Source organism: Rattus rattus, chromosome 9 (genome assembly GCF_011064425.1).
Source record: "Rattus rattus isolate New Zealand chromosome 9, Rrattus_CSIRO_v1, whole genome shotgun sequence".
NCBI lineage: Eukaryota > Metazoa > Chordata > Mammalia > Rodentia > Muridae > Rattus > Rattus rattus.
Genome location: NC_046162.1, coordinates 36,932,800 through 36,960,269, shown reverse-complemented (window position 1 = coordinate 36,960,269; position 27,470 = coordinate 36,932,800). Strand labels below are relative to the sequence as shown.

Here is a 27,470-nt window from a genome sequence, read left to right as displayed (position 1 = left end):
AGGCCTTCCCACATCAATCCTTAAGAAAATACGGGGTTGGGGATTTAGCTCAGTGGTAGAGTGCTTGCCTAGGAAGCACAAGGCCCTGGGTTCGATCCCCAGCTCCGAAAAAAAGAACCAAAAAAAAAAGAAAAAGAAAAAGAAAATACATCACAGATTTGCCTACAAGACAATCTGATAGAAACCCAATTTCTCAACCGATGTTCCCTCTTTCTAGATGATTCTAGTTTATATCAAGTTGGCAAAAACAAAACAAAACAATTAACTATCTAGTACACTGACATACAAATAAAAGGCCATAAGGCAGAAGGCTGTACTTTTGGACTTCCCTCAGAGGAAGTCAAATCATTTATACCAAAGGTTAAAAATAACAATTAATGCCAGGCAGTGGTAGCACAAGTCTTTAATCCCAGCACTTAGGAGGCAGAGACAGTTGAATCTCTATGAGTTTGAGGCCAGCTTGCTCTAGAGAGGGAGTTCCAGGAAAGCCAGTGCTACACGGAAAACCCTGCTTTGAAAAACGATAGATAGATAGATGGATAGATAGATAGATAGATAGATAGATAGATAGATAGATAGATAGATAGACGGACAGAGAGATAGATAGATAGATAGATGGATAGATGGATGGATGGATAGATAGATGATAGATAGATAGATAGATAGATAGATAGATAGATAGATAGATACACAGACAGACGGATGGATGGATGGATGGATGGATGGATGGATGGATGGATGGAGAGAGATAGATAGCAACTACGTTTCCAGCATTTATATCAGTAATATCATCCTGCAATGCTGAGTACTTCACTATCTTTTATTATTTGATAGGTTATAGGCTTTTAAAAAAACAAAAATAAAACCACTAGCCAAAGAAAAGAGCAACAAAAATGGAGTAAAAGGTCTTTCTCCTCTCACTTTTATCATTACAATAATTACCAAGCTAAATTTGTAAATTTGCTCCTACATGATCCCTAGTTGGCATCCTCAACATCCATCCTTTACCCAGTTAATGAACAACCACTCTGAATAATATTCTTTCCAAGACAACAGACAAGGAAGTTATCAACCTTTAAAAGAGAGTAAAATAATAATCCTGTTCCAGCTAAAGCGGAACTACTGGAGGGTAAAAGAGAGCGCACTGCAGTGTGGGTAAGCCTGCAGGTGAAAGATGAGAAACAGCTCCTTAGGAAGAGACAATGTGAGAAAGCATCAAGTAAATGAATGTGGCTATAGTTCTGAGAAATGACACTGAGATATGGGAGACACAGATAATAAACAAAAAGGCTGGAGAGAGTCAGGCATGCTGGTATACACCTATAATCTTAAAACTCAAAAGTAACCTGAACCATACAGGTAAGTTTCCCTCCCCCCACCCATCTCCGCTGCTCTCTGAGCCCTCTGGGCCAAGCCAAGATGCTCTGAGTAGTCTGCTAGCCCAGGGAGACTTCCATTCTCCCGTCACCTCTCTGCCTGCTTCATTGGACCTAAGACTCCTAAACCATACTGAATTGCAGGTCCAGAACTATACAGCCAACAGATACCCATCAGAGGTCTGCCACACCAGGACCACCCAGGTTCACCTACCTCCCCTCCTAATCCCTACAACAACAAGAATATCCAGGACCAAAGCCATTCAGATGGCTAAAGGCCCTCAAAAGAATGCAATCAACAAAAGCCAGGGCAATATGACATCCACAAAGCACAGATACTTTATTACAGCAAGCCCTGAATATCCTAACAGAACTGAAACATAAGAAAATGACCTTAAATCCAATCTTATAGAGATGATAGAGGTCTTTAAAGTAGAAATGAATATAGGAAAATACAATCAGATACAGGTCTTTAGAGAGGAAACAACGTTATGGATTTGGTTTATTTCTTATGTTAATTGGGTTCCCAAATTACACAGGAACTCACTTGTCTGCATGCAAAATGCCATGGGTCCTTCCCCCAGTTGGCTCTAACTGGTAAATAAAGATGCCCGTGGCCAATGAGTGGCTGGCTGGGCAGGGAGAGAGAGTTGGAACTTTAGATTTCCTGGGCAAGGGACCATGGGAAGAAGAAGGTTTCAAAAAATCGCATGATCAGGCTTGAGAACTTCAGGAGAGAAAACATACAGCCATATAAAAATCAGGGAGGAGTGGTCCTAGGGGACCTTCCCCCTATTGGTTCTGGGGTAGCAAAGATGGAATATAGATTCTAATAAGTAATAATTCAGGAGTATCAGAGGGGAGATGTTAGCAACGTAGAAATTTGGAAGTGGTCCAGCTATTGAGCTGCTTAGAGCATATTAAAAATAAGGCTGGGTGTGTGTGTGTGTGTGTGTGTGTGTGTGTGTGTGTGTGTGTGTGTGTGTCTTTCTTCCAAGAATCCACAAAATACACCCGCTAGGGAGTTAAGAGCAGATCAACCATACTACCTTTACAAACCCTTTACAAACAAATAAATCCCTTAAAGACATACAGGAAAATACAATTAAACAAATGAAGGAAATAAATAAAACTGTGCAAGACCTGAAAGTAGAAACAGAAGCAATTAAGAAAACACAACCTGAGGGGACGCTGGAGATGGAAAATCTAGGGAAGAGAACAGGAACAACAGATACAGCATCACCAACAGAAGATGGAAGGCAGAATCTCAGGCATAGAAGATACAGTAGAAGAAATCAATAGACCTGTCAAAGAAAATGTTAAATCTAAAAAAGTTCCTGACACAAAATATCCAAGAAATCTGCGACACTATGAAAAGGCCAAACCTACAAATAATACAAGAAGAAAAAGGCCCTCAGCTGCAAGGCCCAGAAAATATCCTCAACAAAATCATAGAAGAAAACTTTCCCAACCTAAAGAAAGAGATGACTATAAACATAAGAAACTTAATAGAACACCAATTAAACTGGACCAGAAAAAATCCACCCAACACATAATAATTAAAATACAAAATCTACAGAACAAAGAAAGAATATTAGAAGTGGCAAGGGAAAAAGGCCAGACAGGAGCATGTTGTCCTTTGAGAGGCTCCACTCAGCAGCTGCCTCAAACAGATGCAGACACCCACAGCCAAATAGTGGATGGAGCCTGGGACTCTTGTGGAAGAACAGGAAGAAGGATTGCTGGTCCGAAAGGGAATAGGAACTCCACAGGAGAACCAACAGAGTCAACAAACCTGGACCTTGAGGCTCTCAGAGACTGAACCACCAATCAAAAAACATACGTGGTCTGGACCTAGGCCTCCCTGCACATATGTAGCAGATGTGCAGCTGCAGCTTGGCCTTCCTAAGAGTCCTGAACAATTGGAATGGGTTGCTTATATGTGGGATATGTTCTACTAGCTGGGCTGCCCTGTCCTGGATTCACAGGGAAAGAAAGCCTCCCAGAGACTTGAAGTGCCAAGGTGTGAGAAATAACTAGAAGGGCCCCCAGCAGCTCAAAGGAGAAGGAGATGGGGAATGAAAGAAAGATTGTGGGGAAGAGGGTGACCAGGAAAGGGAAAGTGAGTGGGATGTAAAGTAAATAAGTAAAAAAAAAAAAAAAAATCAAATTAAATTATAAAAAAAACTTGAGATTAAGAATTGAAAATTTTATATCAGTTTGTGCTATACAGCAAGACTATTTCAAATCCAAGTCAAAACAAAATAACCCCCCAAACTACCAGAACAATCAAAATGAGCAAGCAACACCATCACCTAACAACAACAACAACAACAAAAAACCAATGACTTGGAATAGAAGGTCCTTCCACATGTGAAAAGGGTATCAATCTATAAAAATCCTATCAATAACACTCCTAATATGAAAGACTTGATGCTTTCTTCTAGTATAAGGAGCAAGATAATACCATCTTCTGTCTCCCTTTCTTTCCATGCACCACTGTACAGATTTGAACCTATATAATCAAGACTGGAATGCAAAACCTAACACTGTTTACTGATGGCATGAACTATGTGTAAGAACACCAAGGATTTAATATGAAAAACTAGCACAACAGTTCAGAGCTCAGGAAAGCTACAGAATAAACGATCTCACACACACGATCAGTTCTGTTTCTGTATATAAGCAATCATCTGACAAGGGAATTAAATACTCTCTTGGAAACCTCAAATTTTTGATAGTATGAGTATCTAAAATATTTTTTATATTTCAAATTTCCATTTGGGAGATTCCTAGATTTAATTCTTGTTTGCACAATGCTAAATACAAAGACACAAGTGCTATATATGAAGTGACAATTCAGAGAATAATAACTATCTTATATGATCACAGCTTGGCTAAAACTAAAATACCAGGCAGGATCTTTTACTGTTGTAAAAGAACAGTAACAGTTTGCTTTAAATATACTCAGGTTTTTTTAAGATATCTCACCTGCACAGCATGGGACAAATCTGATGCCAGGCACTGACGGAGCCTCTCATCACTCCCAATTCCTTGAAGAACAAAGTCAGGAACATAAGATGAGCAGTAGCCACCCAGCAAGGATCTTCCAAAGTTGGCAATGTTGGGCTGAACAGCACTCACTTCAATCAACTTTGACCTGGAAGAAAGATGACCAAAGGAAGGAAAGAAAGAAAGAAATGTACTAAGTAATAAACATCTTTTACCAGTGGCAGAAGATGGGGTGGGGAAGGTTATAGTGTCTTTCCAGTACCCTTGCTATTTATACACCGTATAAGGAATAAAGTTAGCCTTATATAAAAAAGTGGCCCAAGGTCTAAAACAAACAAACAAAATACTATTCTCTCTTGGAGGAGGTCTCAAGAACAGCATGACTCATCTATACTTAGGAGGCCGTACCTTACAAATATTTGAAACATGTTCCTAATACAATCGGACTATGAAAACCAGTGTGTAAAGCAAAGAAAAGTAGCTAAAAATCTGGCTCTGTACGATTTCAAAGCAGTGATATTTTCCTTGCATACTTGACCTTAAATATACATTCCCTCTTTGTGCTGGCTAAATTTATTTATTCCCTACTACCTGAAAGATTCCCCCTAAGTGTCAGGCTTGTCATAGGTCACTTTGGGAATGTGTATGTACATAATTCACTCCAAAATGGTTTGAAAACTAAGCAAAGACCAACTTCCTACATTTCACTTCTTTATTGTCTCTGATGCCTCCACAGGGGATCATATGGGGAATATTCTTGAATTCTCATTCTGAGTAAAAGAATTTGACCAGTAAAACAACATTAAAAATTATCTTATTAATCATTACTTTGGGTATAATTGCATGAAGTCAGTGTGCAACCCTTGGGAGTCAACTCTCTCCTTCTGAAGCGGTGGGTTTCAGGACTCAAACTTAGATTATCTGGCCCTTACGGCAGGTGCTTTTTACTTCAGAGCCATCTTGGAGCCGTAACCTCTTTAAAGTTAGATGCTCCCAATCTCTGGAGACTGATAAACCAAAGAATATTACACGCTCTGCAGGGGCTGGTTCAGGAGGAAACTTTCTACTCACCCAGGGAAAGGTATCTCATCCTCTTCTGCCCAATCTTCCTGATCCCCTCCACAGTAACTGCCAACTTGTCTCCTTATGTCAGGACCCGTGTCTTCACTCTCACTATCTCCAAGGGCACTATCTGAACTTTCATTTCTTGGAATGTCCCATTCAGTTCCTACAGCAATTTTTTTGTCTGAACTCTCTTTATCCCCATGGGGGACAAGAATAGAGAGGGAATCTCTCTGGTCCTGCTGAGGAAAGCAGGCATTACACGAATCTTGATGAACTGTTTCTATACATTTACAAAGTTCATTTTGCTGTTTGTTATCTTTTGTATACAATCTTTTTGGATACTCCAACATACAGCAATACTCTTTACTATCTGTACTTGTTTTAACTGGAACATCATCAATAGTCCTGGTTTCAATCGAATCATCATTAAAATATTCATCAAACAGGCTCATGCTTTCTGGATCTGAATGACTCCAACAAGGAAGCTCACAGGACTCTCCAGAAACCATGTTCTGTGTGCCAGAGCCTCCAGATTGGTCCTTAGTGATTTTATTTTCTTGATGCTTCTCAGTCACTCCTCTGTCTTCCTTCAGTGGTTTGCTATGATGTCTGTTAATCTGATCCACCACAGCCTGACTCCGAAGTTCAGTATCTGAATCAGGTGACATAGAATCTCCAATCAAGAAAGTAACCTTTGTCTGAGTTAACTCACAGGAAAATGCACTGGGCACAGTCTTATCTGGAGGTTTCTTTTCTACAACTATCCCTGTAGGTCTCATCGCTGTGCCTGTTTGATTATCTGAATCCAGCAATTCCTTACTCTGCCAGGATTCTTCTGTTGGCTCCAAGCCTGTCTCTGACAACACACATTTGTCTGCTGGAGCAGACCCTGTACAAACAACTGTCTCTAACTTGGTGTCAAGACGAGCTCTTAATTTATCTCTGTACTGCTGAACATCAGTAGCATTTTTTTCTTGGCAGTCAGGAGGAGGAATCTTTTGGCACTCATCTGAAATTCCCAGCAATTCCTTAGAGTTGTCTTGAATATCTTCTCTCTCTAGTTGAGACACATTCTCTGTATTTTGCCCAAGGAGTGGATGACTGCAATATTTACAGTTACAGTTGGAAGTTCCTGTCTCTTCTGACTCTTTAAAGAGCAAGCTGCTTTTGTTCCTATGCATTGTGATCAGCACATACTCTGATTCCTCTACTTCCCCCTTTTCTAAAGTGGTAGTAATCACTGTGCCTGGCATAACAATGGCTTCGTCTTCTCCATTTTCTAAAAGATGGGTTTCTTGAAGTTCAGAGCATCTGATAAAGTAAGTAAGAAAATAAAGCAGTCTCTGGACCAGGTCTTGTCGTTTGCCAACTACTACAGTTCTTGCTAACCGTACTGGAGACCCAATAGCGCCATACAAATCTCCTGCAATGAAAAGGATAAGAAACACAGCTAAACAGTCTTTCGATCTTGAGAAATCTCCTCATACACGTTCATAATTTACTCTTAAGTACTTCACAAGATGGCTGATTATTCAGGAAAGTAGGATGAGTGGTTTTACTCAGGGAGAAAGGTGAAGAGAGGGGTTTTTTTTTAGCTGTGTTTCTAAACAGCTGGTGTGGTTTTAAAACCTCAAAGAGCTAGTTTTCAAAGTCAAACTTAAAAATAAGAAAATTCTCTACACAAGGTGTCACACAAAGGAACTTTATCTAGGTGAAGTCTGTTATAAAGGAGGCCATAGTCAAATGTAGAAAGGAAAAAACACAGTGACTGCTACAGGAAGAGGAGAGGGGCAGTGGTGGCATAGAGTGCAGCAGGAGTTGTGTTTTTATATTTTTTTTTTATGGGTCAAATTAAACCTTTAACTCAAATGCAAAACAAAAACTTATAAATGAAAACAAATACATCAATATAAAGCCCTTTTACAAATTTTCAATATACTTATTTAAAAACCTTTACTTTCATGTTATAAAACAGCCATATTTTTGAAAGAATGAACATAAATCTTGAGTAAATATCTGCTGCAGACAGAATTGTGATACATTTTTTCATCTGGCTAATAAACTGGCTAGAATATGACAACATCATTCTAACATAATCCTCCCAATTCTCACTAAACATCCAATGAACTGAAACGGCTTTGGCCTGGTGAGTCTGTCATGGTAGGTTCCACCTGACTCTCCCCACATCATCTCCTTAAACTTCCCTTGTGTGGCTGTTTTCTAAAGTCCTCACCTAAACTTCAATGCACACTAGCTTAATACTCTAATGGTCAGAATCCCTAACTGCACGGTGCTCATCTTCCTTATCTCTGCTATTGTCAAGTTTCTCGGCCAGGTGTACCCAACAGTGCAAAGACTGACTCCCCCTCCTAGGCTACCACTCATCTTTCATTTCACATAACTTATCAACTTGCATTTCCATTATTGTAAAAAATACATGCTGCCTATAGTATTATGACTATAAATCTTTTGAAACAATGATAAAATTATTCATCCATCTTTACATCCTCTTATACACTCTTTGCATAAGCCTTAGATACAGAATTTGAAGTTGATTTCATATATCAAAGTTAACGTAGCTGTAGTGCACTCCTTCTACTCCACCCACAGTTCTCTAGCTGTAAGGAATGTGAGCAGGCAGAAGACAACAGGACAATTTAGCAGAAAAGAAGGGGCAAGTATCAGAGACACTCTAGAATAAAACTGACAAAAAGACTGTATTTAGTTAGTTTTTGCTTAAAAATGAGTTTTAAGTTTATACACAGTATATGATGTTCAGACTACATACCAAGTTGTGCCCAAAGAGGGTTATATGGATGAGTCTTTGCCAACATGCCCACACTCTGAGAGGAATGTTTTTCTAAAAATATTTTTATAGGTGGCTGTCCATTTGGCATGACTGTTGGAACCCAGGCAAGATGATTGGTCAAAACTGCAGTAATGAGAGCTGGCAAGAATCTGAAAACAAAATGTCTCCTATTACTTTCCAATCCACACTCCTGAACTCTAAATAAAATGTTTGCTACAGTAAACAATGAGAATGCCTATTTTAAGGTTACTGAATGGCAGTTATTAAAAAGAAGAGGTGAGAAGTAAAGACAGGTACACCAACCAGGAAAAGAGCCCCTATATTTCTTTGAAGAGGAATTCAAAGTTTAATACTAAAAGATCAATAAGGAAAATTTCAGATCACAACTACAAAATTTTAAAAAAAGCTTTTTACTTAAAATATGAATCATTTTCAGTATTTAATCTGCAGTTCACTAACGAATCAGTGAACAGGTCCTTAATTTTCAAATTTTCAGGCAGTGGGAAATGAATGAAAGTATTAAGTAACCTTTATCATTAACTAGAATGAAAATATTTGAATCACCTTACGCATGCTAAAGGCTTGATAAACAGTAAGAGGAAAACTAGGATAAAATAGCCAGCCCCGAGCATGGTGGCTCAGCAAACTGCTCTTACTGCAGCACAGCTCATCTCTGCTTCTGCTTAGTGTTTGAGGAAAGCTTCCTTGTCACTCACATGGAAATAAAATTCTGAGAATGGAATCTGAGTATTTCCTTACATTTTTAAACTTTATGAAACAAAACTATCATAAATGAATGCAATTCATATATATACAAAATTAGAATAGTTGGGGAATTCTGTAACATCAGGAATTTTAATTAAGCATAAAGATATACTTATTTTTTAATCCATATAGTTCTGTGGTACTCTTCCATATCCTGTCATTGGCTCATCTTAGAACAGCTTAATCATAAACAAGTAATAATTATTAAGACAAAGAGTTATTCTCCTAATTCTATAATTAAGTTTGCTTTCAATTCAGACACAGTGATAGTAAAGTAACATATATACATACATAAATAAATAAAGTAAGTAAGTAAACCATACTGATTTTTGGAAGCATTTTCCATTAGAAAAGTGAATTCCTTCATGAAACGATGGCAAAGCTGGTTCTTTTCTGGAGTCCCTGACATCATTGTAAGCCACACAGGTTCCCCAATTCTTGGCATTGTGTAAAGATTACAAATTGTTGTTCTAAAAAGAAGAAAACACATTGTAAAATTTGTGGTTCTCCAAATAACATACTCTTAAAGGCTATGTTGCCAACCGAAGACTTTCTCCTAGATTATTAGAGTTTCTGAGGGAGGAAAAAAAAAGTCAATGCACCCCACTTTTCCTTCTTTACCATCTGCTAGTAGCACAAGGAGTACCGTCTGTAGATGAAGTGAAGTACATTAGCTTTGCACCTGGAGCTGGCCCTTTCCCCCACTGACAGTGTCCTTAGAGCACAATGTTTTCCTACTTTGGATACCAGGTTTTTTCCATCTATTAGGCTAAAGGATTGTACTAGGTTCTTTCTAGATCCCCTTCCCACCTTAAAGTTCTAAAATATATGTTCTATTTAAGCCAGCTACAAATTATCAGCAAATACAAAAAAAAAAATCAAAACAAAACAAAACAAAAAACCAACTACCCATTAGAAAGTTTTAGGAACAAGTAAGTCTGGTAAGTAAATTGGGGCTCTCAGAGTCTGAACCACCAACCAAAGAACACACAGGAGTTAGAACTAGGCCTCCCAGCACATGTGTGCAGCTTTCTGTAGGTCCTGAACTACTGAAATGGAGGCTATCCCAAAAGTTGTTGCATGTACATGGGCAGCTTTGTCTGGCCTCAGTGGGAGAGGAAGTGCAAGGGGAACCCCCCTCTCAGAGGAGAAGGGGGTACAGGGAAGGATTGTGGGAGGGGGTGACTGGGAGGAGGGCAGTGAGCAGGATAAGTAAAAAAGAAAATTAAATTAAATTAAATTAAAAAAAGAGAAACAAGTAAGTCTGGCATCTACACAACAGTAGTTCCATTCTCTACAGTAGAATTTTCAAACATAGTTTCCTCTTTGATGCAAATGCACTACGTTAGCAATGTCTGTGCAGAATCACAGGCAATAACAGAACAACTGAAACTTGAGTCCTGAGATGGAGGAACTGAATTGATTTAAGTTATAGTAAATAGATAGCCTCATATATGGCTATAGGCCCAAACTATATTAAGTAGTATAGCTCTAGAAAATTCTTTGAAATCTCCAAAAATTCTACTTCTTGTTTCAGTAAACTTCTTTAACAACTAGAATCTAAAAGAGGAAAATAAAAATAATTCTTTTGCCCATACAAGGTTTCATTTAATTAAAATATTCTCATTAGAAAGAAAGGGAGGTAGGAAGGTAGGAAGGAAGGAAGGAAAGAAGGAAGGAGAAAGAAAAGAAGGAAGGAAGGAAGGAAGGAAAGAAGGAAGGAAGGACAGAGAAAGAGAGACAGAGACAGTCAAGAGAGAGAGACAGAGACAGAGAGCAAGAGAGCGAGAGAGCGAGAGAGCGGAGAGCGAGAGAGCGGAGAGCGAGAGCGAGAGCGAGAGCGAGAGAGAGAGAGAGAGAGAGCGCTAGCTATAGTAGCATATACATGGAAGTCAGGAAGACAGTTTATGGGAGTTGGTTCTCACTTTCTACCTTGGTGACATAGGATCTCTCTTGTTTCTACTATGGTGCATAATCCAGGCAGCTGGCTCATGAGCTTCCAGCCAATTCTCCAACCCAGCAAAAAGTCTGTAGTTCTTGCTCATTTATAAGTTCTCTACTGTGACCTTTTTTATGCTCTCCCAAGAACTTAGTAAAAATCACTGCCGAGAAGTTATGAGTAAGAACTCTGACATTTTGCTGGGCACTGTGGCACAAGTATGCAATCTCAGCACTTGGGAGAGAGAAAAGAGGACTACTCTAAGTGCAGTTTCAGCCTGGCCTACAGAGTGAGTTTCAAGCCAGCCAGGGATATATAGTGAGATCCTGTCTCAAAAATCCCCAAACAACAATGAAGAGTTAAAGATATTTTAATTAAGATAAAAATAAAATCTTTGTAACAAGAATTTTATAGATTAAGAATTCTATGAAAACACAAATATAACACAAATTAGTAATAAAACTATAAACTTTATATTTTATTTTAAGTGAATGAGTGCTTGCTGATTATATACACATACACCACATGTGTGTGCCTGGTGCCTACTGAGACCAAAGGATGGCATCACATTCCCTGGAATTGAGGTTATAAATGGTTGTGAGGTGCTATGTGTGTGCTGAAAACCATGAATCCTCCCTCCTGCCAAGAGCAGTAAGTGATCTCAACTGCAAAGTCATCACCTCTTGTGCCACTCCCCATATACATCTTAAAACTTAGTTATGTGCATATTAGCCAAAAAAAAAAAAAAGAAAGAAAGAAAAAAAGAAAAGAGAAAGGAAAAGAAAAGTACAGAATACCCGAGATGCAGTCCACAGAACTCTAAAAGGTCAACTTGAAGGGCCTAAGTGAGGACGCCTCAATCTATACTTGGGAGGAAGAAAGCAACTATAAAGGGGGGGGTGGGGGAATAGGGAGAAACCTGGGTGGGAAAGGGGATGGTGGGGTGATGTGGGGAACATAAGCTGGTATGGGGGTGGGGGGGAAGGATTGAAGCCCTGAGGGCCAGCAGAAAGAATGGAAACAGGCAACCTCAGAAGGTAGGAGGTGGGGGGACATTCCAGAATGTACCAGAGACCTGAGAGGTGAGAGACCCTCAGGACTCAAAGGGAGGGTGATGATGAAATGCTCTACAGTGTGGAGAGTGAACTTGTAGAGCCCACCTCCTGCAGAAAGACAGGGCATCAAGTGAGGGTTGGCGTTGCCATCCCACAGTCAAAAACTCTGACCCAGAATTGTTCCTGTCTGAAAGAACTGCAGGGACAGAAATGGAGAAGAGACTGAGGAAAAGAAGGTCCAGTGACAGGCCCAAAGTGGGATCCACCTCAAGGGGAGTCCCAAGGACTGACACTTTTACTGAGGCTATGGAGTACTCACAAAAAGGGACCTATCATGACTGCCCTCCGAAAGACCCAACAAGTAGCTGAAAGAGTCAGATGCAGATATTTGCACCCAAACAATGGATGTTGCTGACCCCTGTGGTTGAATTAGGGAAAAGCTGGAGGAAGCTGAGGAGGAGGGTAACCCTGTAGTAGAACCAGCAGTCTCAATTAACCTGGACCCCTAAGATCTCCCAGACACTGGATTACCAACCAGGGAGCATACACCAACTGAGATGAGACCCCCAACACATATACAGCAGAGGACTACTGGGTCTGGGTTCAGTCAAAGAAGATGCCTCAAGAGACTGGAGGCCCCAGGGAGTTTAGAGGTCTGGTGGGGTAGGGGAGTGGGGACATCCTCATGGAGACAAGTGGGTGGGGAGGAGGTATAGGATGGGAAATAGAGGGTGAACCAGGAAGGGAATAAATTCTGAAGTGTAAAAATTAAATAAAATTTAAAAAAGAAAGAAATAATAAAATTTAGTTATGATGAACTCATTCTAGTTACCTTATTATGCCTAAAAATATGGATGCCTTAACTAAGCCAATAAAGTTTCACTTGAAGCAAATTAACTTTATACCTATCTTGAAAGAACAAACTACACTTCTGCTCAAACATAAACTCTTCTCATACTTGTGTCTCAAATGGTCTAAGATTAAAGCTACATTCCAACAACTCCCAAATGTGACTTAACAACGTAAGCCAACAGCCTGACTGAATTATACTTTCATATGGCTATGAGACACAAGAAATGTAAAGAAATGCATTTCCAGCATCTTGTAGGCTAAGGCAGGAGGACCCAAAGTGCCAAGTTCGCCTTGGCAGCACAGTAAGACTGTCCGAAAAACAAATAAGAAAAAAAATTCCAATAACAAAAGAAAGAAAGAAAGAAAGAAAGAAAGAAAGAAAGAAAGAAAGAAACTTAAATAACTAAATCTTACTTAAACAAGGTAAATTTCTATGTACATAAACAATCTTCATAAGCGTACTGTAAAACAACTCTGTCTTGGGTAAAGTGAGGAGTAAAGTACCTGAATTCAGTCAGGGCATCAACTATTCGATTGTATGCCAAACTTCTCTGGCCAGCATCAGCTGATCTCCGGCTCATTTTCATAGCCTTAAAAATAATCACATAGTTAATTCTTATACTAGTCAAAGTCACAACATTGGAGGAAAAAAACAACCTTAATACACATTATTTACAGTGGTTTTCTCTCTTGTATTTGTCATTTATGATTGTTACAAAATTTAAAAATTTCAATTGTCAAAATGTCTCTGTGGTAACAAACTGCAAAACATCAACACACAAATAATATTGACAGTCTGCAGGCTACAACAACAAAATCTGTAAGTTTTTTGAGACAAGGACTTACTCATTTTGTAACCTAGCCTACCCTGGAACTATGTACCTCAGAGTGGGCTCAAACTTTTGGGAATCTTCCAGTCCCAGCCTCCCCTCTGCCAGGACTACAGTCATGCTGGCTATAAGATACTTTTTCTCTCAACAAAATACACAGGAACTCATTAACTGAACTAATAGTATTCACAAGTACTATTCTTAATACCTTTGAAAAAATGTGAAATTTAATACAATTCAACTCAGGAATCTCAAGATATGGTATTTCCTTGTTTCTCTCTAATTGTCCTGATCAACTATCCTGATCAACACCCTCCCCCCCAAAAAAAAAAAATCCATTCCCTAAACATCTAGGCAGGCTCTCTCACTGAGCTACAACCAGGCTAGTACTTGTTTTCTTAAAAGCATATGCAGTACAAACTGAAAAGCTTTTCATATAGATAGAAAGTGGATCAGAATTCAAATGGTGGAGGTTAAAAAAGAAAAATTTAACTTTTCCAATGAGAATTTAATTCTTCAATCTTTATGTAATTTCAAATTGGCTAAATAAAACTCCATGTATTTATGTATCTATTGTTTGTTTGTTTAAGGTTCCATTATTCTAAGGACAGTTTCATAGAAAGAAAGAGAAATGCACTGTTTTAGTCAATGTCAAGAAATCTGCAACTGGTAAAATGAATGTTCTTTTGACAGAATTTATTGTTGTTCTTTAATCTTGCTAATAACATTTTAAAACTACATCACAAAGTTCAAAAAGTAGTGTAGACTTCAAAATAATTACCAGGATGCTTAGAAACAAAAATCAATAAAATAATAAAAGTATATATTTTACAAGTTAGTTCTAGAAGAAATGCTTATTAACTTCTATCAATTACTTTATAATTTCTATTATCAAGTCACATTATGTAAATGTGTAAGTTTATGTAAATGTGTCCATCATTCTATAATTGATATTCTAGACTGTAGGAAGGTCAAGTTGTTAAAACATGAAAACACTTATAATAACTAATTCTTAACACTGCCCACCAAACTTTACACTCAATGTAAAGTTCTTTTCTAAGTAGGTGATGCCCACTGCAACCCTGTACCTGAGAAGTAAAGACAGGACTGAGCACCAGACCAAATCAAACCAATGCAAAAGATCCAATCCCAAACTACAACACTATAAGAAGTTTTTCAAGTCACTCAAAATGTTTCAGATACAAGAACTACAAGTCTATCAACTTTGATGTTAATAATCTACACAAAAGGAGAGCAGCCAACTTAAAAAATATATATGACCAATGTTAAACTTGAAAAACTTAGACAGCATTAACTCATTTGTGCAGCAAAATTATCTATTTTTAATTGGTTTAATGTAAGCAAACATCTGTGTCTTCCCTACAGGCAGAAAAATCCCCAGTTACTACTGAGTTTCTGTGGAACATTCCAAATGATTTCCTTGCCCCATCTTTAAATCTCTTTTAAATAGATCCTACCTGTTGAAGTGTCTGATAGCTCAGACATTCCGCTCTCTTCTTCCTATCTAATAAATTAGCTCCATGCCTTTACTACCTTACATACGTTAATGCTCTTTCTCTTAACTCTAAAACCATGGGAAGATAAAGGAAAATAAGAACACTGCTCTGCTTCACCTCAGAGCACTGCCTAGCACCTCAAATGCGTATGTATTCACCATCCCACCTACTCCCTGCTAGCTTAGGAACTCAGGAGTGCCTGTGCGCTTTCCTCCAGTTTCCTACAGCCTCTTATGAATCAACTGTCTTAGGCCTTTGACTAAAATAGTCAACTCCTTTAACAACACTGCATCTGTTTGCAGCTCTTGGAGCAGGTTGTACAGTAAGTTTAAGACACCTATCAAAGTTTTCCAAATGAATAAACGTAACTCTTATTAAAAGGAACAAAATGCAAAGGAAAAGATAGAAATAAAATACAAAGGACCACACTTACCTGTTCTATTGCACTCTTTAATTTGTTCATGTGGCTTTCAAAGAGAGGAAAATGTGAAAAAAAGAATTCATTGAATTTGTTATTTTCATCTTCATCTTTGGATAATGAAAAGATTACACCAATTGCAATCTTCTTTTTCCTCACAATTCCTGGGTTAGGGCCACAACTTTCATCTGACAGATTAAAGCTTTCTTCTATAGACCTTAAAAATAAATGTTTTTGTTTAAAACATCAATAGTTTATCTCCCTGCTAATTCAATGTAGGTGAGCAAAAGCTCTTCTGTTGTTTCATCAAATTAAATATAAATTTACAATGTTTAACAATTGTTACCTCTCCAAAAAAAATCTATTTTTCATTTCTTTAAAGAGTTTACCAGAATCAAGTTGGAAATGGTTGAGAATCTTGCTTCTTACTAGAAGTCTTAAAGAAGCAGATAACTCCAGTTCAAAAAGTAAGCTAAAAGTATCTGATGAAAGTAAAAGAGAGTAAGTAAAATAAATGAGGAAACATTAAGTTTCTAAATCTACAGTTGTACTTTAGGAAAAGCTTAAAAAAAAAAAAAAAATCTTGAGACTGAGCAAGCTGCCTAAATAGAATCATGAAAAATTAAAGCACTAAAATATGTGGGGCAAGAACAAAGCGCTTAAACCCAGAACTCTCTGAAGAAAGCAAAGAGCTTCAACGTACTAACTTTGGCCATGATTTCTCTGATAGAACAGAAAAGTCACCAGCACAGAAATGAATGCTACAAAAAAACAACTGTATTCAAGTACATGAGCAGCAGCAGGAGGCAAACACAATCCACAGAATGGCAGGAAATATGTGCAAATCATGTATCTAGTAAGGAACAAATAATCCAAATATTCAAAGATGTCTCCTAACTTCTCAACAACAACAATAAAACAAAGAGCAAAGAGTTGAATATTTACTCCTCTAACGATGATGTGTGAATGACCAAAAAGCATTTGTGAATCACTTCGGTTTCATTAGGATGAAAATTACTAAGGAGTGGGACTGAGAATGGAACTCAGTGGTAGAGTACAACTCGGAGGTATAACGCCTCGCATACAGGAGGTTATGGAGGTATAACGCCTCGCATACAGGAGGTTATGGAGGTATAGCGCCTCGCACACAGGAGGTTATGGAGGTATAACACCTTGCATACAGGAGGTTATGGAGGTATAACACCTTGCATACAGGAGGTTATGGAGGTATAACACCTTGCATACAGGAAGTTATGGAGGTATAACGCCTTGCATACAGGAGGTTATGAAGGTATAATGCCTCCCATACAGGAGGTTATGGAGGTATAATGCCTCGCATACAGGAGGTTATGGGCTTCCATACACATGACTAAAACAGAACTAAAGCAGAAAATAATGTGTTGGTGAACATACAAAGATTTCAGGACTGTCTTTACATTGCTGTTACGAATGTGAAATCATACAGTCACTGTATGGCAGTTCCTCAAAAATTAAAAATAGACTAACTATACAACTCAGTAAGTCCACTTCTGGGCATATACCCATAAGGATATGAGGCACAGACTGAAACTAATGTTTATAACCCATGTTCATAGCAGTGTTGTTCACAACTGCTAAAAAGAAGAAACATCTATGTATTCTTGAACAAACAGAGAAAGGGTATGTTGCTGTGCATACACTGACGCATATGCACACGTGTGCGTGCATGTATGTAGGTATGTATGTACAGGTCAGAGGTTGACATTGGGTATATTCCTAATGATTCGCCACCTTATTTTCTGAGATGACGTCTGTTCACTGAACCTGGAGTTCATCAATTCAGCTAAATGTTCTGGCCAGCAAGCTTCAGGAATCCTTCTGCTTCTGCTTCCCCAGTGCTGGGATAAGAGGTGCACCTGGATTTTTACATGGGTAATGTGCTGGGGATCTGAACACAAATTCTCATGCTTACACAGCAAGCGATTTACTGAAAGTGCCATCCCTCCAGTCCCCAAATGTACTTCTAGTGTAATGTTATTTGGTTACAAATATAATTTTCTTATATATGCTACACCACAGGTGAACTTCAAAGGCATACTGAACAAAAAAAGCCAGATATAGAGGGGTAAGTACTTCATGATTCCACTTATGCAAGGTATTTATAAGTTTATGGAGATAAAAAATCGCTGGGGAGATGGCTCAGCCATTGTGAACACTTAATGTTTTTCCAGAGGACTCAAGTTTAGTTCTCAGCATCCATGTTAGGCAGCTCAAAACTGCCTCTTTTCTGTGTGCACTGACACATGTGCACACACCTGTCTATACATGATCCAAGGATTTTCCTCTGCCTTCCATGGGTACCCGTACACAAGTGGCATACATTCTCATAGACATCTAGACAAACTAAAAAATTTTAAACTACAAAAGTTTAGAATTAGCATACTGATTACAAAGGGCAAATGAAGAGTAGGGAGTTACTGTGTAATAACTTCAGGGCTTCAGTTTGGGAAGATGAAAAAGTTCAGGACTTAAGGAGTAGTGATGGTGTGAAGGTATTTAGTGTCATTGAACCATATGGTAAAAATGATTAAAACAGAAAATTGTTTTTATCTGTCTTGCCACAATTAAAAAATTAATAAAATTTTAAGTTTCCAGTTACAGACTTCGAATACACAAAATACAAGTCTCAAACTCTAAAAACTAGTCAATCTTTTTCAATCCCAACTTACCATCTAGGAAATACCCCATTTTCCAAACTTGTTGTTTGGCTACGTCGCCAACGTCGCTGGTAGCTGCTGGCACAGCTTCGGGTGAGTGAGGAGTTTGGGGAGGGAAATGGGGTGATGAGCAGGCTGCTCAGAGATGCTGTTGCGGCAGAAGAGCAAATGTAACTATTAGTCAAGGAGTAAGCATGGTGGCAAGTTTCTATTTAACAGGTTGAACAGAGTAAACTAAATATTTTATTTTGTTTCATGAATGTGCCTCATCTTTCCATTTTAAAGTGTAATTGGAGGAAATTCGTATATTAATACTAAATTTACAAGAGTCTCTATGATAATCATTTTTGGCATAGTACAACCAAGAAAACAATGCTACTGGAAACAAGCTATCAGCTCTTAGTGTCCACAAACTTGGCTGAACCCTCACTATTCTTAAAGGAAACCTGACATCATTCCAAACTGACTGCAGTAGGGTTTTAACTAGGAAGAAGATTTGGAAATGTTTGAATGGCACCACAAGGGTCATGTATAGCACTCATGGATCACCCACTTGTCATGCCTATCACTTTTAGTAATTCTTTACTTAAGTGTTAAAGACAGCAGACCCTACACAGCACACTCTGGAGCATTCTAAGGTGGCAGACACACATGAGTAGACACACATGAGTGAACAGTATAGACATCATGCTGTGCATAATAAATAAATACAACTTTATCTATAAATGTTAATGATTTCTTGTTTTAAAGTTTTATGTCTATTACTCTAAATTTTGTATGTGTGTGTGGGGTGCGGTGAGGGTGGGGGGATGGGCATGAGAGTGAAGGTTCCAGAGAAAATAGACTTAGATCTGCCCAGAGCTACAGTTATATACAGCTTTGAACCAAACTTGGGTCCTTTGTAAGAGCTCTTAACCTCTAAACAATCAAAATCAGCTGAGCTTTTTCATCTTGTACTAAATCAGTCTTTGAGAATAGAAATTTTTATCTTTGAAAGTTTATGTTATTGTAACTCATACCTAAAGATCAAAACATAGATGAAAGTTAAAATTACCCTTTGTATTTAAACTGACTCACAATAATAGTAAAGGTAGGTATACGATGTGACCAAGCCTGCCGTGAAGCACAGGAAACAAGTTTACAGTGTCTAATAGGATTGTAAGTCCAAGATGAGGGCTCCTCTTATTAATGGTTTAGAGCCCTAACATACAGTTCTAGTTTTAACTGAAAATGTCTTTGCCAGGCTAACTCCTTGTCATTTCCTAACACACAATTCAGGAAGCCTTGCTATAATGCACTGCTGATACTTGCCCCCGGCCCAGGTAAGCTATGTGTCTTTTTTTCTGAGCCTCTTTGCATAAATCGATCACTGAACATATCACACAGGATTTTTTGTTGTTTTGTTTTGTATTTTCTGTTTTATCATTACACTGTGGCTGGCATTCTCTCCTCCCTCTTTCTCCCTCCCCCTCCCTCCCCCATCTGTCTGTCTGACTGTCTGTCTGTCTGACTTTCATATCCAGCATGTTTCAGTAAATGTTTTCTGTAAATGTTTCAGTGATACATAACAAGTATCACTGAAGTCCATGTTTTAAAAGGGGGGAGGGAACAATAATACTAATTCTTAATTCCTAGCTTCTCCAGACAATAAACAATCTAACTATTTCAACACTAGCTAACAGCAAGCAGATGTAAACTGATATGGTTTTTCTACTCTGGTTTTTAAGTAGTGTCCTGAGCAATTTTTTTTTCTTGTCCTGACTAAGCCACTTCTATCAGGAGTGTCCAACCTTTTGACATTGCAACCTGATACTGTCATCTAGAGTCCTCTCAGTTAAGATCCACAATATAGTAAACAAACAAACAATCCAAAAATAACTCATAATGTTTTAAATAAATTCATGATGTCTGTATTAGGGCACACTTGAAACCATCCTTGGTCACATGTAGCCAGCAGACCACAGGTTGAACATGCTTGATAGGGCACATCCTACCAAACATATTTAATATTAATAATAAACATTAAAAATGCCAAATTTAAGAGACTTTGTTCTATCCTTTCTATAATCCTCTTGTATTAAATGCCAATTTGAACAAAATGGACACAGAATTAGCCCACAAAGACAGAGATAGAAATAAAATCAACATCAGCTAACAACAATCACAGAACAAAGTGGGGTTAGTGTGTGACATTACCAGAGCGTGCTATGCCACTGTCTCTGTCCTCACTCAGTTCTCTTCCTGGCATGTCCATTGGGTTGCTGTGAACTGCAAATCAAAGTAAATGGTCAGTCATATAATACACTAGTATTGAGGTGGATGTTGCTCCTTTTAAATCGCAAACCAGATCATGCTTCATCTCATTGCATTCCTTTTTCAATAGCATGGCACCAACCCAACACTAGGAGCTATTACTCAGTTGAACAAGCTTTCAGATTTATCTGAAGATTTACCATGTGATGCAAAACTATCCAAGATATGGAATGCACTGAGTAACTAAACTTCCTATTTTGAAAACATATTTTAAAAACACAGATGTTCATACTACTGAAAAGCATGGATGTTAGTTACGCGGGCCAGGGACAACTTTATGGTAGTTCCCTCTGCTTATGTCTGTAACAATGTCTAAACACAAGCATAAGTAAGGATTTAAAACTCTGAATTAAATGTTTGATAACTGTTTAAACAGTATGGTACAAATTATGTTTAAAAACAGGTAGGGGTGCTAAGGATGTAATTAGTGATAGAGCGCTGGCCTACAGCATATATAAGGTCCAGGATTTGACCCATAGCAATAGGAAAACAAAAACAAACAGGTGAGTAAGTGTAAGTGCTGGCAGGATAGCCTGTATATTTTTAAATTAGTTTTATATTTTCCAAGTTTTCTACGATACGTATGAATTGCTCATATCTAATGTTTACATGTAAAGTAAATTCTAATTAAAACAAGTGTATTAGCAGGATGTGGTGACAAATATTCATAATCCCATCACTCAGGAGCCCTAGGCAGGAAGATTTCAAATTCAAATGTAGCTGGGCTTATGATGAGAGACTGATAATAGCAAACAGTGGGGAAATCTATGGACTGATAATTCCTACTAGAAAATGATAGTGCAAGATCAGTGTGTGTGCAGTGTGTGAAAAAATGCGGCAGGACTCTTATTCTGAAAATGTTAGCAAGGCACACACTCCGTTAACAATATAATGATATGAATAATTATGCCCACATGCCTTTTATTTAGAACAGTGCTTGTTCATCTAAATCATAGCTCCAAGAAAAGTCGTCCTTAGAGAAGAGTGTAGAAAATTTGCAACAATTACAAAGATCGGATATTTCCAGCAATTGGTGAATTACAATATAAAAGCTACTTAGCCATGGAAACAAGAGAGCATAACATTAAAACTTCCAAGGGGCAGTATAACTAATAACTAAGCCTAACTACATACTAAATTTTTCTTTTGTAAATCTAAAGTTTAAAATTATTATGACATACTAAGGAAAGAAATGACAAACTAAAATTTCATAAAACTTTTAATCCTATTGATGACACATTTTGTGAAAAGTTTAGGAACATACCCAATGGAAAGCAGTCAGTTCCTCTACTTTGTAAGCAATGCTTTCGTAGCTCTAACCTCCTGACTTCATTCTCTACTAGAATTCTCTTGTTTCCACAGCTTCACTAGAGGTTCTAGCCACTAGGGCACACCGACTAGTCTACCCACACAGCACATGGCAAACCTGCAAAGAAAGAGGCGCTCCTGATCAGGCGGAGCGGACCCTGCTCAGAGAATGCCCGCCTGGGGCTGCAGAACTGTGAAAGACCTATATGGCAAAAATGCAAAATACACATGAAAGAGGCCTGTTAGAGAAGCCACACGGCATCAAGAAAATAAAGTGAGGTAAAGCAACACAGGAGCAGACCAACAGGTAAAGCACAGCAACTTTTAACCAAAGCAAGAACAACTCAAGTCATTTTCCTTTTAGAAAAAGTTTAGTTCTTTTGGTCATAGTTTATACCAAACAATAGTTTCATGCCTATTTATGAATAAATCCATTTAAAACAACAGAAATAGACTTCTGTTACAATAGGCTTCTGTTATTTTAAGTGCTCAACTCTAATATAAAACATTTTAACCACTCAAAAAGGTAATGGTAACTGCATAATGTCTGCCAAACTTGTTTTTATTTTTGTTTTAGGGGAGTTTGTTTGGAGACGGGGTTTCTTTGTGTAGCCTTGGCTGTCCTAGAACTCATTGTATCAACTAGGCTGGCCTCAAAATCACAGAGATTCACCTGACTCTGTCCCCTGAGTGCCAGGATTGAGGCATTCACCTATCATCTGGCAAAAGCCAGTTTTAAAGACTCCAATGTTCTCCTGCAAATGCAGTAAGAAGATCATGTTACTGCACTTACCACAAGAGCATAGTAAATCTATCAAGGAATTTTACTGACAAATAAGCACGAAAATTGTTATTGCTAGCCCACTGGTAAATAACAGAAGAAATTGATGTTTTTAGAGCCGTAGTTAACCACTATGAAAACAGGAGACACAGTACAGCCTATATTCCTAAGAGTACTACGCATACACACACAAAACCACAAAGAAATAATAGTAGCCTGAATACCCAAAGAAAGAGCATAAAGGCCAGGAGCGGTAGCACCTTAACTAAGCAAGCAGATCTCTATGAGTTTGAAGCCAGCCTGGTCTACATAGAAAGTTACAGGCCATCCAGGGCTACAAAAAGCAATTCTTTCTCCAAAAGAAGGAGAAGGGGGAGTGGGGAATGGATGTGGGGAAGGAATAAGGAATTAAAGCTGGAAACCAAGCAGCTGAATTATATGTTGCTTTTATTCAATTATGACAATCTAAGTAAATGGTTCTCAACCATTCTAATGGTGCGACCCTTTAATACAGTTCCTCATGTTGTGGTGACCACGCCCCCCACCACACGCACTATAAAATTACTTTCATTGCTACTTCATAACTGCAATTCTGCTATTGTTATGGATCATAATGCAAATATCTCATATGCAAGATATCTGACATGGGACCTCCTGTGAAAGGCTAATTCAATGGCCCTCTCCCAAGGGAGGTTGTGACCCACAGGTTGAGACCCACTGGTCTAAGAAGTTATGTTGGAATTGTACACCCAGGACAGATAGCCTTTTGCTTTAAATAGCATCTGTATTTCCCAAATTGCTGATACAACTTTTTTCTGCAACAAAAATTTCTGTAATTACAATGTAGCAACCCTTCCATTTCTCAATGGTCAACTCTTTCTTCAACATTCCCTAGCTATTTCAAAATTTAACGTCTTTAAACTCCTTCCTCCCTACATTTCGTTACAAATGACTATGTGGACATTGCTGTAGATGCACAAAGAGCTTTCAGATTGAAACTGTCTTATCACTCTACCTCCAAAGTCACTCAAATCCATACCCATCTTTGCCAATTCCTGATTAAGATGAAATAATACCTAACATCCAAGCCATATGATATTAGAGACTTTATCATGAGTTCTGAGATGCTCGTCCTTATCTTCCTAAGCTAATTCTAAGTCAGCTAGGGTCCCAACCAACATTTTCTCTTAGAAACCTCTCTTGTCAACTATCATATCTTGCTTTAATTTCATTCTTTCAATGGTTTCCTTTTGTCCAGAAATACCTATATATAATCAAATCTCTTTCATGTTTCTTCAACATATCGATTCCTGCAGCTGTCCAGTTTTCCAAATTTAGTTGAAGGACAACTGGACCCTTTCAGGAGGTCAGTGAGGTCTTCCATTTTCCAATGACTTACCTTCAGGTGAGATTTTTTTTCTTGACATATGTTAATCCCAACTGCTTAGATTCACTACACATTCTTTTGCACATATAAATCAGACCTGATTATGTTGCTGGATTTGAAACAACTTTCTGTGGAAACCTTGGGAGTGTATCTAAAAGATTTCAATTGTGCTTTTAAATCTATTGGACATCTGTGCAAGGCTATATATATTACCCATAACATACTCTTAGCCAGTAATTAAATACAGAGGATACAAAGTCGAGGCATTTCTGACAAGTAGGCTTTCCTCCTTAGACAGCTATCAAAGGCTGGGGCACTGATATGTAATCTTTGATACTTTTCTCTTTTACTTGGAGTCAGACATGTATCACAATGTATGTTTCCTTTGGCTTTTCCCACCTCGCCCATTTTCTTTCTCACAGTCATTTCCAGTAATGAAAACTTTGCATGACTAATCGTGTCACGGCACTTGCTTTAGAAAACAAGAGAGGAAACTAGGGTGTCCTCACTGGTGTGTGACGACATGGAACATGAATGTCAATTTGTTGCTGTGGCCCACAGTTCCCTCTGGCACCTTGCTTTTGCTCAATTCTCTCTTTTCATGTTTTTTGTTTATTTTTGAGACTGAGGTTTTTTGTTTGTTTGTTTGTTGTTGTTTTGTTTGTTTGTTTGTTTTTTTTGAACCGGGGACCGAACCCAGGGCCTTGCGCTTGCTAGGCAAGCACTCTACCACTGAGCCAAATCCCCAACCCCGAGACTGAGTTTTAATATCATTTCTCCCTTCCCTTTCCTCCCTCTAAAGCCTCCCACAAACCCTTACCTCAATTCTTTCCTTTCCTTTCCCTCTACTGTGTGCTCTACTCACATGAAGTTATTTACATGCTTTATGATGGTGTGTCCTTGGTCTGGTATGTCCTACTGCTTCTTCCAAGACAGCTCTTTCCAAGAACTATATAAATAACTCTTCAAGTTTAGGTGTCCTATTCTCAAGAAAGCCTTCCACAATTCTCCAAGAGGGAATTCATGCTTATATTTGAATTACAACCATATAATGTTAATCTTGTACACCATTCTGTGATTGTATTAGTCATCTAATGCTCACTAACTATAAATCCACTGAGGCAGAAACTGTATTAGCTTACCTCTGCCTCTTCAGGGTCTACCAGAATGCTTGCCCTATTTATTACAGATGCTAAAAAATACTTGATTAGTCAACTAGAAACACAATCAGTCAGAAATGGGTCTCAAATATCCTTAAGTCACAGTTAAGAGTGTGGAAATGCAAGCCATACACTATTTAAAGGCTGTATCTTGGTTAAATTGATCAAATTTCTCCTCTTTTTGAAGAGAAAGATCAAATATATCTAGCCTCCATAGTATGACTTACTTTTTTTATAAAACATTTTTGAAGATTAATTTATTTATTTTATGTATGTGAGTACAGTTACTGTCTTCAGACACACCAGAAGAGGGCACTGGATGCTGTAACAGATGGATATGAGCCACCATGTGGTTGTTGAGAATTGAACTCACGACCTTTAGAAGAGCAATCAGTGCTCTTAACTGCTGAGCCATCTCTTCAGCACCAGTATAAGTTACTTTTATAACTATCAGTTTATGTGTACTATTAAAATGAACCACTTTCAACATGTACTTGGAATTTTAAATAATATACAATTTTTAAAAAGGCATTTCTTTGTTGCAGGTTTTTTCTGTCTTGTCTCTCTTCTTTCTTCCTTCCTTCCTTCCTTCCTTCCTTCCTTTCTTTCTTTCTTTCTTTTTGTTTTTTGAGTCAGATTTTTTCTGGGTAGCCCTCACTGTCCTAGAACTCACTTTGTAACCCAGGCTGGCCTTGAACGTAGAGATCTTCCTACTTCTCCCTCTTGAGGGCTGAAATTAAAGGTTTGCTTTGGTGCAGTTTTATTTCATTAAAATCAGTAATTAAAGTCAAATGAATTAGAAAGAACTTTTTCTATGAGCTGACCTATACTTTAAAGTAGGCGTGACACTAAGACTAACCCACATTGTATGTGTAATAGCATTTCATTTGAATAAACAAATTAAAAAACAATATTTATTGAGTACAATGCTATACTATTCAAACAGGGAGAAAAAGAAAACCCTCTTATTTGAATAATCATAGATTTAAAGATAAAATTTACTCAAGGGTACGTAGAAAGTACTAGGGCAGCTTGAAATCATCTCAATAAATCCATATCTTAAAAAGAAAAAATAATCATCTAAATAAGTTTATACTAAATAAGGGTGGCTGTTCACTCCCTGATATTATTCATCAGAAAAATAATCAAGCAGCAATTTAGCTATGCTTTCTCGACAAGAAGTTGCAGAAATACTATGCCATTTTAAAATGCATCACACATTGTGAACCATAATTAACTAAATTAAGCTATTATTTTAATACACTTCTTAAAAATCATTTGAGCATTTGCTCATATAAAGCACAATTCATAAAAATGAATACCATTTTAAAATGACTTTTAGGGTAGAGAAGAGAGTAGGGATAGCCTTCCCCAACTATAATATTCCAGACAACTGGTAATGGCTTTCAATAGCAATATCAAAAAAATACATCTAATTTGAAAACAAAAACCCAATAAAGACAAATTCTTTTACAGATACAAAATGAATATTACATTAAAATCTAAGAAAAAATGTTTTTCCAATAATAGAAAGGTCACACATGTGAAATTTAAACAACCTTTCTTCTGTTTACACCATTAAAAGCTCGTAGGTTATACAAGAAATCTATATAATTAAGAAGTGACTTCAGATCTTATACTGTTAACATTTTTTAACTTTATAAAATGAAAATAAAGCACCTACCTATATTTCCAAGCAGCCCATTAATAACTGTGCTGCTATCAGCCTTTAATGTATTACTGTCCTGATTGATGAATTCAAGACTGTCTTGCAGTCTACAGAGGAAAGAAAAACCAAACAAATTCCAAATACATTTAATGGTCATTCTTCACACATCCCAATGAAATTTCAAGTGTAAAGCTTTTTTGAAATATTTGAGGTAAAGGGGACTACTGGGAATAGGAAGAATAGAGGTTGAAATGAACAAAATATAATGGAATGAAAACATTATGAAACCTATCATTTTATATATTAGCAAAAAAAAAAACCTTTAAAGTTAAAACTACTAGTAGTAAGGTTATAAGTACAAACTATGATGATAACTACATAATCACTTAAGTGACTGGTTAGTGAGCTATACCTGAAGGCCATATATAGCTGCTGTACCTTTTATAAGCAAAGCTTCACAGGAGGAAAGTTTGTGTTCATTCATCTACATGCTGCTTATGGCTGCTTTAATGCTCCAA

At 37.7% G+C, this 27,470-nt stretch overlaps 1 protein-coding gene across 1 annotated transcript in view; it reads right to left on the bottom strand.

The window, feature by feature from the left end:
- Fnip1 (folliculin interacting protein 1) overlaps positions 1 to 27,470 on the bottom strand; it is an 82,091-nt gene that overhangs the window by 8,631 nt on the left and 45,990 nt on the right. Inside the window, exons 6-15 of the mRNA XM_032911939.1 lie at positions 26,968 to 27,059; positions 22,074 to 22,157; positions 20,531 to 20,602; positions 18,347 to 18,482; positions 15,654 to 15,855; positions 13,378 to 13,463; positions 9,351 to 9,497; positions 8,242 to 8,411; positions 5,460 to 6,876; positions 4,368 to 4,536 (exon numbers count right to left, since the gene is read on the bottom strand). Coding sequence (XP_032767830.1) covers positions 4,368 to 4,536; positions 5,460 to 6,876; positions 8,242 to 8,411; positions 9,351 to 9,497; positions 13,378 to 13,463; positions 15,654 to 15,855; positions 18,347 to 18,482; positions 20,531 to 20,602; positions 22,074 to 22,157; positions 26,968 to 27,059 — 2,575 coding nt within the window. The remainder of the gene's footprint in view (positions 1 to 4,367; positions 4,537 to 5,459; positions 6,877 to 8,241; positions 8,412 to 9,350; positions 9,498 to 13,377; positions 13,464 to 15,653; positions 15,856 to 18,346; positions 18,483 to 20,530; positions 20,603 to 22,073; positions 22,158 to 26,967; positions 27,060 to 27,470) is intronic.